The 13,965-nt window shown below is 37.2% G+C and overlaps 1 protein-coding gene across 1 annotated transcript in view; it reads right to left on the bottom strand.

Moving 5' to 3' along the window:
* PLXDC2 (plexin domain containing 2) overlaps positions 1-13,965 on the bottom strand; it is a gene marked incomplete at both ends in the record, with an annotated part of 263,909 nt that overhangs the window by 121,631 nt on the left and 128,313 nt on the right. The window contains one exon of the mRNA XM_080338898.1: positions 2,064-2,210. Within this exon, the coding sequence (XP_080195024.1) occupies positions 2,064-2,210 (147 nt within the window). The remainder of the gene's footprint in view (positions 1-2,063; positions 2,211-13,965) is intronic.

Genomic DNA, 13,965 nt, shown 5'->3' with positions numbered 1-13,965 from the left:
CTGCTTAGTTACATATGATCTCCTCAGAACATAGGACTCTACAGTTGTTACACAGTTATAGAGAATACATTTTTTTTTTAAGTAACGTTTTTGCATATTACACATGGGTGTTGTTTGCTTGGACACATAAAAGAAATCAGTTATAGAGCCATAAATAAAATATAAAGCCTTACAGGATGACTTACTGGTATTTTTCATCCTTCAGATGGGACATAAAACAAATCTCTGAAACAGAGGTTTTTAAAACAGCATGTAGACATGGCTGCAGCCACTTGAGTTCACAGTCCAAGATATTTGTGTAAGTATGAAAAGAGATGGATATCAGCGTGCTAAATTGGGACCACAGCATTCTCTGACAGAACAGACAAAAAGGCAGAGTGGGCACTTGTTTTGGGGAGAAAGAGTTGAAGACCTCCTGCTGCCAAGCTCCTCTCTGCCATACTGAATGGTCCTCCACATTGACCCCACACCCAGACCAAAAGCATCATTTAATTTTAAACCTCTGGTTCAATAACTTCAAAAAAACGTCCCCCTTGGAACTGACATTTTTAAGTGTATAATCTCAGGGATCCAACTGGAAATAAAAGTGCTCAGAACAAAGGCATGGAAGGGTGCAGTCTTAACTAATCATTAAATAATAGGTTAAAATTTCTCAAAAGAACTTCACTTAACTTTTAGGTCCCAAGCCTCAAAAATTACATTTTAGGGAAAAATATTTTACCTCATATTGGTATTTTTAGTTCCTTTATTACATTTTTTGTGTGTTTCCATTCTCTCCCTCAACACAGAGCACCAGGATTCCAGATGAAGAAGGCAAGAGAGACAATACAGATTCTTACTTTTAGGTACCTTGAGGCTTTTTTCTCGTTAGAAACAAATTGTCCTAAGAAAAGAGCTGATACAGTGTTTTATTAAATCTACCCCAAAGGTATATAACTACCTGAACCCTCTGGATTTGCGTTATCCCTGGCTCCTTACAGTCTTTTTGACTATGAAGAATATATTTTATGTATTGGACTCTGTTAGTCACATGTAGTGGATTTATCACTCCATTCTGCTCTTTGTATTCTGAGCTAAATACCACAGTATTTCTTCTTGCTGCTGCTTACATTCCTCTGAGCCAGTCACCTGGCTGGTGCCAGGGAGATAACAGATAAACTGAGAGAAATGATGAAATAAACTTGGCTTTTCTCTGAGTTTTAAAACTGTTAAACACACCTGCATCTTTAAAAACTGTACAACTTTTAAATAAGGCATTAACTAAAGTTTATTTTTAAATGGGGGAAAACAATGGACATTTTGTAGGAGATAAGCCGGTGAATAGATAAAACAAGAATCTCATAAACCACAATTCTGAGTTGTAATTTTCTGTATTTTATTTGTGCTAATACTGGCTCTTCTGTGTATGCAGTTTCCAGCCACAGCAAACATCCAGGAATCTATAAATCATGCAGTATTCAATTTCACTTCTAAGTGTGTATGACCATTATTTTCATACCCATTTTACCATGCAGTATGATTACAATAAGTTGAACAACACTGGTATTTACATGATATTTCTTTGTTGACATCCACAAATTGTGATTCCCTCTATCACTTCTGTTACGTTATGACCTTCTCAGGAGTTTTATCAGTTCTCCCAAAACCAAAAAGAAGTGAGACGCATTATACAAAATGGAAGTGCAAACACAGATATGCTCCATGGGAGACTGAAACGTCAGCAACTTAATCCTGAACCCAGTTCTGTTGCTATTGAATTCAATTGTAAAATTCTCTCTGACTTCAGCAACACAACTGGTTTATTGTTTGATACCTTGTGATCCTTAAAAACAGAGGCAAATTTAATATATCTGTAAAGGCATCTCTGAAGGACTGTTATAGCAGGTGCAAAAGGGCAACTTGGAATCATTTGATAGCAACATTGTGCAAACTTTCATAGCTTAACTAAAATTCGAAGGTAAAGCTCTGTGAACAGTAATCTCAATACTTAACAATACTACTGTGTTGTTCACTGATGAAAAATATCCACATCAGTCCATGAGGAAAAAGGCAAAATAACTTACTGCTGCTTGCCGATGGGTATTGGAAAGGATCCCATGAATCTTTACTTTGTCTTTCTCCATTTGGTCTATATTGACCCACAAGTCCCGGCTGGTAGAATCATATGGGCCATATGTCCTTGAAGTATAATAATTATGATCAGTATCCTCCTAAAAGGAGAAGAAAAAAAAAAAAAAAAGATTAGCATGGAAGCCTGAGTCCTGTAGCTCCTGGGAGCAGCAGAAAAGACTATACTGCATGTCAACAATGAAGAAAAAGGCACACCTTGTAAATGCGTTGCGGAAGACAGCTCTGCTCCTAACCATACGCAGTTAGCAAGGCAGTTACCTCATGCAATCATCTTATATTATGACTATAATGTGCACTATTCTCATATCCCAATCATACCGTTCCTATAACTGCATCAGTAAAATCCATGGCAAAACGTTTGATGGCTTTCAAGGCAAGATGGCTAGTAAGCTCCTGTAACAACAGCCATGCTCTAACAAAGTCATAAGCAGCACTCATAGATAAAACATTTAAAAAAATGTATTTTTAACACTTCTAAACATCATGTACTAGAATACCCTATATACAGATGTCCAAAGAATCCCTAATAGCTTTAGGCTTAAAATGCTATTTCATTTTATAACTCCAAAATATTGGTTTATGGTACATTTGCCACTCAGATAGAGACAAATACACATATATTTGTGGAAGAAATCTTCCTAGTTCTTGTGGTCTTTAAAATTACAGTAGTTGCTATCATGCTCACATCACAGCAAATTCAGAGGTAAAATACATGAGCCCTACATGTGCTGTGGGAGATTGTGCTAGTGGTCCATCAAGCTTGCACACATCCAATTCCACAAGGAAGTCCATGGTTCAGAAGACAAAGTCTTGGTAATGATGTCTATTTATTTCAATGTCAGACTCATTGCATGCCACTCAACCTCACTGCAATTAGTTTATACTTAAAATCATATACATTTAGCACAGTAAAATTTTGAAATCTCATTATGCAAAGTTTAGTAAATGTTTAAAAACCTAAGTATAAGAAATTCCAAAATTTCTGTTGATGTCAGTAGCTTTGATGATCTGTACCTTCGTAAAACATATTTAAGACAGTGAAAGGAAACAAAAAGTGTATGGCGTGAGATGAGATATGAAACACATCCCGGATTCCCAGTCTTCCTTAACTCTTTCCAAGCTATTGTAATCATAAAAGATTTAAATCAACAGCATTGACAACATTCTGCTGAATAACTACAAATAATACTTTTAAAGAAGTATGTGCTGTATTTCTCATTTTTTTCCTCTGTTCCTTCTCCTCTGCATAAAACAAAAAATCAACAAAGCCTCAATGGTAATGTTTTAAAATTAGAATAAACTTAGAAAATAAACAGTGGCATACAAAATAGAAAGGGAGATTTAGAATTATCTCCAATGATGGAGAAGCTCCTCTCCTGCAGCACCTCCTGTATCCAGCAAGCAGGGTGGGACCACCCCCGCATCACACTGTGCTGCCATGCAGACCTGACACCCCCTCCACATGGTGCACTCCCTAGAACGTATGAAACCCATTTCTACTGACATGGTCCTGAGCTGAAGATACAGTTGGCAAGAGCTTATATGCTGGATTAAACTGTTCATGTTCTAGGTTAAATATATTGACCATAAATCCTGTTTCAGCTGGTTTTCATCCTACATTAACACCATTACTGATGTTTTACTTAAGCTGTTGCAGATACAATCAGGTTATTTTCTCCTTGACATTTTCTATATCTTCTGCTGTACTTTATATGCCAGGATGTACTTGCCCAGTAAATCTCAGTGACACTTTTGAAGCAACTTCTAGCAACTTCAGCAGCTCTATTTTAGTCACACAAGCAAACATAATTTAAAGTATATTGTCAGGAAGATGACAAAAGCCAGCCTTACCAATTTTTTTGCTTCTTTAATGGTCAAAAGAAACAATTACTGTCATGTATACAAAGGAGGTACAGTAAATCAAAAGCTTTTGACAACAAAGATGTATTGTCCTAGTCCAATTTATTATTCTGATAGAATTTCCATAGAAACTAAAAGTTGCATTTAAGGCATCACAAAGTCTAAGGGAAAGAGCTCTGAGAGACAAAGAAGAAGAAATAATTACCAAAATAGCTTGTTTCAGATAAACACACAATACTTAAAGTATAGTTAAAACTGTGCAGAGTTTTGGCATTTCCAGTTTTTCATAACTAATAAAGTTATTCCACTTAGTTACTAATAGCTAAGACACTACCTGCCCAGCTAGAAAGCTCTAACACTCAGCCTGGCTGGTTGCTCTCTAAGAATGCTTTATATGGTACATTGAGCCATGCTGGAAGCAGACTTACCATACATCTTGGAAATCATGCAGATTATAGCCTTCAGCTCAACTATTTGAGGAATCACTGATGTATAAACAACCACCAAATTTTGTGTCAAAAAAGTCTTTTTTACTGTTTATTTCAAGTTAATTAACCTCAGATACTTCTGGAAGGAAATAAATTCTTTTTTACTTGGATGATAGAAAGAAAACAGAATTGCTCTTGGAAAAGCTTAGTAACCTTCATGTAGATTAAATCTATGAATGTACCATTAATTATTTCTCTCTCACAGCCTATTTTTTTTTTTAACCCTATACATAAATTTACAATATGACTACAAAAATGAACACACAGCTAAATACTACAGTTGGTCTGAGCAGCTCGGGAGCTCTTAGTAAGGTTAGTAACATGTGTTACCATAGAAATGAAATTGTTGGAGTTTCCATAAAATATTTCTCTACAACTGAGAAATTTTTGGGTAGCAATAGACCTATGAGTTTTCGTTCTGACAGACCTCTTTATGGGCTTCGGTTGATTGCACCAACTTCATAATACATTCTATCCGTTACAAGTACTATATGCATAAGAAGATGGAAAAATGTTTCAGAAATTATGCTGAATTTGCATATAAACGAATGAATTAAGAAAATAATTGTAATATTTCCATGACATACAGATGCACACTTCTGCAGATAGGTACAATTATCTTTCAATACAAGTATTAAGGAAACAAATTTACAGTATGTTTTAATGACTTAGAAGCATGTTACCGAATGACAGAACATGCAGAAAAAGCAGAGAACATATCCATTACTACTTCAAGAAAATTTTTATTTTTTTCTTTGTTTTCCAGGTATTTTGGAGAGATGAGTTATTTTGCATTGCTTCTCTAGATATACAATCCTGTCAAAATACTGCATATATATGAAGAAGAAAGCATCTATTTTATGTTGACAAGTAGAGCTTTTAAGCAAAGGACTTCTCCAGAGATTTTTTGGATGAGCTGTGGGGATTACAGTCGGCAACCTTTGTGAGCGTAAGGGCAATATTTATTAGAACCTTTCTCATAACTCTTCTCTATTGGGGAAATAAGTTATTTTTTACCTGAGGCACTCCTCAATGCTGAGATGTTATCTTATCATAGATTGTAAAGAAAATTAATTTCTTACAGTTTTCACAAGGGATATTGTCTGATGACACCTCGAATATATTCCCATACTTCTCCAACTACAACTGAATTTTCTCAGGAGTGCTGAACACATACACTGTTCATGAAATCTCAGCACAACCGAAGATTAAACCTTCTTTAAAGCCTTGGTGTTCAGTATTTGTGGAATTCAATGACTGAACATCCATTCCATACCTTACATATACAGATACTCTCAAATACAGTCCAAATATCACATACCCATTTCCTCAATAACAGCTGTCCCGTAACAGTTTAAGGCTTCAAATGTGCCAGGTGAGCTGCCACAGTCAAGGTAGTATGATGTAACTGTGTGTGATATTTAGAAGTAACCATTACATTGTGTCTTTGAAATGCTTTCAAATTACTAACGGGGATTCTGGCCAAAGATGTATATTAAAATACTAATGAAACAGACATTAAACAATGAAGCTTCCTCTCAACTAAATAAGACATCACGATTCATCAACGATGCCATCACATAAGTAGGCAGGGGACTTTACAGGTTTTATTGTCTTCCTGTCACGTTTTTTTCTTTAACAGAAATTGAAAGGTACTGGAAATCTCTAGGGGACAGAGGATAATATCAAACAAGATTTAGGTTAAAACTAAAAGCTTCTGTTGACTGCAACTGGATGAATATTTTGTTTTTAAATACTGGATCCAACTGGATCCAAACCACAGACCTTACTGAACAAAAATTTTGCTACATCTCTCTCTATATATATCTATATATCTGTGGGGCTGTAACTGAAACAAACTACTAACATCAACCAGAGAAAAAGCAGCTGGCATCCAGGATTGAGCTCTTCTGTTGCACAGTAGTATGCTGTAGGGAAACTCTTAGTTTCTCTGTAGTTGAAAGAAGAAAGACATTCACAAAGCAAGACATAGATCAGCCAGCCAGCCAGCCAGCCAGCCAGCCAGCAGTTACATGTCGATAGCTGAAGTTTTGGTTGCCTTCTCTCAGTCCTGGGGGACTGTGACAAGACTGATTAAAACTAACTAACCTAGTCATCCAAGGCTCCTTATCTTCAGATATCTGTAATTAATTGTCATGAATCATTGCCAGCAGCAACAGAAGACAATTAGATTGCATGTAATTTGATAACTGCTGTCCCTTCAGACATTCTATTTATTGAAGCTGCATTTTCAGACTTCCATTGAGACAACACCACAACAAACAAACTCTGAAGCCATCAAGGATATTGAGTCAGACTTCATAGATGCCTGATTTTATCACTGTAAAAGGAAGGTCTGGTATCCTGTTTTTAATAAAACATATTAACATACTGCCTAGATGTTTCTAAGGCACAGACTAGACATGTTTTAAAATTTACTGATAGTGCTGCAGGTATTTGTCTCAAAAATTAGTGTTGAGGAAATTAATCACCAAATGCTAAGTTCAGAAAGTCACCTTTAACTCTGAATATAATTTAAGCACTTATAGATGAATAGTCTATGAAATTAATCAGACAATTATGCTTTCTAAAAGCTGCATTTGTAGAATAAAAAGAAAATGCTGGCAGACGAAAGCAGGGAGTTATATATTTAAAAACAGACTATGTTTCAGGGAGAATGCAAAGATAATAATAAAATATTTCTTGGGAAATTCAGAGGAAGGAAACGAGCAAGCAATTAAAAGAATTTCCCTAATGAAGAAAAGCAGTTCTGGGAATTCATTTTGCAGAGAAAAAAACAAAACAGCACTTTTTTTTAATTAAAGTGAGCCAGCAACAAGATAGCCCTGCACAGATAAAACAAAATCAGCTTTCTCAAAACTATTTGCACTCTTACCCAGTCTCACTGAATGCTTCTTACTTTCTTACCACATCTCTGCCTCCCCCAATAGAGCTAAAATTGGCTTCTGAATTGTTTAAGATTTTTGTTAAAAAATTAGTGTCAGATTTCTGAACATCGTTCGTGCCATCCAGCTAAAAACAGCACAGGAGAGAACAGAAATGACAACATGTGCAGGAGATCAGCTGGGCTCGGCATTGCAGTTGATGGAAAACCTCTTCCAGCCAGCACGTGCTTGAGCACTGAGAAAGGGTGGGAGACACACTTGGCCATGCTCTGTGTTACCTGGGAAGAGGAAGCATGTGTGCATAGTGTTACAATTGAATCTCCTAATTTATTTACCTTTTCTTTAGGCAGGCACTGAATGAGACAGAGGTAGGTGGCAAAGACATGTAGAGAATATCCCTGGTCTAACAGCCATTAGCAGAAGAAATGAGAGAGTATGAAAAAAGATAATTTATCCTGAGATGGGGTCCTAATGGGAAGATTAAGGACAGAGAAAATGAGGAAGGAGACACTTGGCATGCTGCTGCTGTGTAACTGCACTTTAATACAGAGTACTGTAATTGTCATCATAACATAGCAATGTTATGATGGAATTTTACAGTTTTATGGGATCTGATAACCGCAGAACCCTGAGGAATGCTTAATTTGAACTGGCCTCTCAGAACATGAAAGCTCTAATTTCAGTAGATAAGCTACATGTGAACTACCACATGAAAGTGTTTCAGAGGTTATATATAGTGGATGCTATGTAGGAAGCTGAATTGTTATGAGTGGTTCTCTGATGCTCAGAAGTACTGATTTCATTTCATAAGCACTTTGTACCAAGACTAAACTCTCTTTCTTAACAAAAGAATTTTTCCTTATGAATGTCTACTGAGGAAACACACAATTTAGAAAACTGCCTTGCTGCTTTCACAATGACAAAGGTACAAGCTGTTCTCTCGTGGGGGGTTTTTTTGTTTTTGTTTTTTTTTTTTCTTCTTTATTATATATCTAATGTGGTGAGAACTTAGGAAAAATATAAATATATATGGACATACCATACTTATTCCACTCAACAAGCAGCAGAAACCTGAAGACAGGCTGCAAACATGACAGTTGATTAGACAAGCCTTAGCAAAGTCCATTTTTAACAGCCTGTATCATGTCTAATGAATGAGGGGAACCCAATCTAACATAGGCGGAAATTCTTTGTGTGCACTGAGATAAAGAACTTCATCTCACACTATATTCTTCAAGTGCTCTGCAGTGTCTGGAAAGCCCATTGTGTGTGCGTGCAGGAGTCCTCAAACTCAGGTTTTAACTATGGCCAGTATGGAAGTCACTTTGCCCAGAATCTCACAGATTTACATCTGAAGGTTGTTATTGTAAACACTGAATTATGTCATTAGCTGGGATGAAACAAAAACATTTAGCTCTCAGCTTTTGCCCCTATGTACACACAAGGCTTTACTCAGCGCTACAACATCTTAAACTGCCAGGTTTTCAAAGCTCACTTTTCTGAACACCTGACAGCACCTGTAATGGGGAGTCACACACTGACAGTCTGGCAGACTGGATGCCATAAACCTGTTATTAATCCAAAAAGCCATTTAGTCTTCCCAGCTTTGTGAAAAGTCAATGTGGAGTCATTGCCTTTTTCATGATATTCAGACGCTTTTGAAAGGAAGCTTCCCTCTTGGGGACTGCTATAAAACTGTCAGCCTATTTAGGGGTCATTACAGCAGTCTTATAAAGCCCTGTGGACTGTCTTGTCATAAGAGACAAGCTTCAAAAGAGCAGAAGTCTCTGCAATGCCTTACTTAAGAGATGAAAAAAGCCAAATCACCAAGTCACTCAAAAAACCAATTACAGTAGCAAAATATTTTTAATGCAGTTTTGTTCCTAATTTGCTGGAGCAGGGATTTGAGAAATTACATTCTCAAAATAAGCATTTATTGACTGCTTTGCAGTATCCTCTCCACTAAAAGAAAACAATAGGAACCACTGCAATAAAATGACCATGAAAACAGCTAGCAGCAATTTGATTGTGGTTTAATTATGAAACATGTTATAGAGTTTATTTTCTCATTTGTAGATATGTATAAATTACTAATGTGTAATTTCTAAAAAACTAAGACTCAGGCCTAGACTACAGGCATCAGTGGTTATGACCCCACATCTGTTACCAGTCCCATTCTTGGGGGCTCTTGTGTCCAGATAATGCCACAAATAGTTACATTTTTGTCAACTTAGTTTTTAAAGATTTAGTATTTTAGCTATTTGAAGATTCACTTCTTGTGTGGAATATAACCAACAGCTGTGATCAATGGTCTGATGGGAGGCCTGTAGTTAGTGGGGTTCTCTAGGGGTCCATATTAGGTCCAGTTCTGTTCAACCTGTTCATCAATTACCTGGATGAAGACAGTGGGTGCACCCTCAGCAAGTTTGCTGATGATACCAAACTAGGACGAAGGGCTGATACACCAGAAGGCTGTGCTACCATTCTGCAAGACCTGGACAGGCTGGAGGACTGAGCAGAGAAGAACTTGATGAAATTCAACAAGGGCAAGTGTAGGGTCCTGCATCTGGGGAAGAATAACCCCATGCATCAGTACAGGTTAGGGGTTGACCTGATGGAAAGCAGCATTGCAGAGAAGGACCTGGGAGTTCTGATTTACAACAGGTTGACCATGAGTCAGCAACATGCCATGGTATCCTGGGGTGCATTAGAAAAAGTGTGACCAGTAGGTCAAGGGAGGTTATCCTTCCCCTTTACTCTGCCCTGGTGAGGCCACAACTGGAGTACTTCATCCAGTTCCGGGATCTCCAGTTTAAGAAGAACAAGGAATTACTGGAGGGAGTCCAGCAGCAGGCTACGAAGATGACTAATGGCCTAGATCACCTTTTTTATGAGGAAAGACTGAGAGAGCTAGTTCTGTTGAGCCTGAGGAAGAGAAGGCTGAGAGGGGATCTTATAAATGCTTACAAATATCTGAAGGGCATATGTCAAGAGGATGGGAGCATTAAAATAGTTTGTAGTTGATCAGGGCTTTATGTAGAACAGTGAAGGAAGCTGGTGTGTGTCATAGTTCCCAAGCAGTTAATAGTGTGACTCAGGGATCCATCAGGGCTCACAGCTGAAATCATAGGGCAATCAGTTGTAAGAACACGCACAACTGATACTGAGTTGAGACAGGCAGGAACATGATTTTATTAATGTGGTAGCTTTTTACCTGTGGGGATAAAACATAATTTGAAGCTTTTAAAGGTGTCTTATGCTCACCCCATTGAGCACCAGTCTTTGCCAGTTAAATACTCAGTTTAAACTGTTCATCTGTTCAACCAGAGCACTTTTTTGTTTAGCTCTCACATACAATACACTTGATTCTTCAGTGACTAAAAGACAGGACTGGCTGAAATACATCACCAATATGCCAACTTTCAAGATTACCATTCATGTCTGAGAGGGATAAGATAGTGATGATTGAAGTGGTTAAGCTGTAGCCCCGATTTCTATTGCTCTTTGGAAAGCTCACGCTTTGTTTTGGAAAAAGTATGCGTTTTGCTTTGTTCGCATGTTTTTCTATATACATATGTAAGTGCAGTTCAGCCAGATTATTCTGTACAAGAATACTGAATATGACGTACAATTATAACAAATTGTTCTCACTAGCTGCATTTTTTAAGGACTTGTCAGATAAATGCTTCTTTACCTGATCTTGCAGTAATGCTGAATAAAGAAATATATCCCTTGAGAGGTCTCTAATATAAGTGCCACAACTGCAAGACATCCTATTTAATTGAGATGCTTGATGAAGTACATGTTGGCTAGATAGGCACTTTCAAATCACTCCCTTTGCATAACATCAAACTCCAAACAAGCTTTCTGCAGGATCTGCACTCTTGCTTTTTTCAGTGGAGACACTCTCAGCACTTTGCAATTCCTCAGACAAGATCAACATGCTAAATATCCTTCCTCTGCTGTCTCTGAAAAGCACAACTGCTTTCAAGTTAACACGGCATCCAGTTGATCCAATATTTTCAAATATTTCAAAATTACACTAACACATTATTTTCTTTTTGATATATGTTATTTTTTCTTGTATATTATTTCCAACTCTCTGTTGCTCTTTAGAAGCAGAGTGATTCAAAGTGGGAAAGTTTTATAAATTTCTATTTCCATTTTTGGCTTTCAGCTAAATACAGGACACTAGCAGGTAAAACACAATGTGCTACAGAATTACATTTTACTTGAAGGGTATCTTTCCACAATTTCAAGCAAAAGAAGGTGATGGCAAACACATATATCTCCTCCTAACCACTGAAAAACAGAGAAAGACGAATACATGAGATTTTACTTGCATTTCTTGTTGTCAGTATATCTGTAAAGAATATCTTGGCCTTTTGACTTCAGATTTAGATAAACAAATAAGTAGCTGAACAGGGTGGTTTTCAGGTTAGACACTGCAGCTGTCTGCATAAGAGCTAGGTTTCTAAGCTCTCATTATCAGAACCACAGACCTAGTAAATGCTGTCAATGAAGGTTTGTCAGCAAGCTCAGCAAGCTTTCAGGTCCACTTTAGAGCAAAACAAATACTCCTCTTGACAGTCCTGCCTGTACTGACCACAGATGAGATGCAGAAGTTGCCTAAGCACAGGAAGACCCCATGGCCATTTGAGACTTGCAGGTATGATCCAGGGCTTACAGCAGACCCATATTCTACAGGAGGAGTAACATACCATTCAGTAAAACCACAGTGCCTAAAATTATACCAGAAACCTATAGCTATGCAATTGAATTTCACCTTAAATTTCCACCACCTATGACAGCACAGTTTACCTCACATGCAAGTGTTTACACAAACTTCATGTACTTATGTAACCAAACTGCAGAGCTGAATTTCACCTTCAAATTCAGTATTAACTGCAAGTAAAAAAGAAAACCGCCTCTACAGACTCCAGCCTTTCATAAATATCAAAACAGGCTAGTATTTTTTACAAATTCATATATATTATTAGAACAGTATACAGATGTGTGCCACCTTTAACTGAATGTTTATGTAAGAATCAAATTTATGCACTGTATTTAAGAAACTACTTTGATTTCCAAGGTGAGAGAGTAATATGTCTGACAGGTACCATGAAGATAATAATAACACAAGGAAGTCATAATTTATACAATGTTAATGACTAGATAATAGCATCAAATGTTCTATTTCCATTTTTGTTGGAAAAACACACTCAAAGCCTTTTCTCACATTAATATAACTGTAGTCCAGCTATATAGCACATGAATTACTTTTTCAACAGAATGAAATTTCTCAGAAATAACTTACAATTTCATTCAACTACATAGTCATCCATTGTACAACTCTAAGTATTGGGGTTTTGTTTTCTAAACAAATAGGGACATTTGGGGCACTTGCTTATAACTATGGAAGGAAGATGTCGCAAACATCCTTACCAATCTTGCTGTAAACCATTGTGCCAGCCAGTCAGTTATACCCCCAAAATGAGCAACCCACAAGGCTGCTGATGTATGGACATCACATTGTTGGCCCACTCCTGGCTATGGCTGAACTCAGTGGGAGCACTTTTGAGCCAGATTATGCCTATTACAGCACTGGAAGGCACTTTTCCTATCATACACTGGGAAGGAGGCATCCGCACTTTGCCTGAGGCAGGAAGAGCCCAAGAAAGCTGCTTGTTTTGCTGTCAGAACTGGAGCAAAAGGAGAATGCCTCCAAAAGACCATGGCATTTTACTGCTTCATCTGTGTGAGATCAGACAGATAGGATTTCAGTCTGCAGTTTCTCCTTCTTCCTAATTCTTTTGTTGCTAAGGCTACAGAAAGAGTACGCTAAGACAGAGATGCTTTCTTTTATTTAAATATTTTAATAGGAACTCTTGAAAACTCATGCAGCTTGATACATGCATAAGCAAACCTCCAAGTAACCCTGTCACATCTCTTCTGTTAAATGTTGTGCCCCTTAAAATTCTGGTGAATATGTGAAGCCTTGCTGTTTGTTTTTTTTTTGTTTGTTTGTTTTCTCCTTGTTGTTCACATTGCTATTTGCTGCAGACTCTCCAAAATCTCCATTGCCAATTTTGTGTTCTAGAAGTAAATATACTCTTTTCTTATTGATAGTCTGTGAAAATCTAGACATGCTGAACATGAATGCGTACAAGTGTTACAGATGAAAGAAAATGACAAAAAAAACCCCCACCCTGTTATTTTTATTCCTTATTCCTTTATTCTACAGCTATTAAAAGTGTTTCATCAGCATTTTCTTCAGCAGTGGATAGAATTTAGCTGGCACTTTTGGAAGGACAAATGGACATTTTACAAATGAAACTTTCTTAACTCTGATCCCTCTCTTGATATGAATTCTGAGCTTTGGCCCTATTTATTATTCTGTTTGAAAAATCTGTATAACTCACACAATCACGATGAAGGCATGCTGAAATCTCTCAAGTTATAATTACTAAATTTACACACAGTCAAAGGAAGTGTCTGACCAAATCTCAGATGATGTACATTCTTACACGCCAAGTTGTTACTGTTTTGGGATAACAGAAAATTGACTCTCCCATATTACA

The sequence above is a fragment of the Nesoenas mayeri genome, assembly GCF_963082525.1.
Source record: "Nesoenas mayeri genome assembly, chromosome: 2".
Taxonomy (NCBI): Eukaryota; Metazoa; Chordata; class Aves; order Columbiformes; family Columbidae; genus Nesoenas; species Nesoenas mayeri.
The sequence above is the reverse complement of the archived record's forward strand: the minus strand, read 5'-3'. Positions and strand labels throughout refer to the sequence as shown.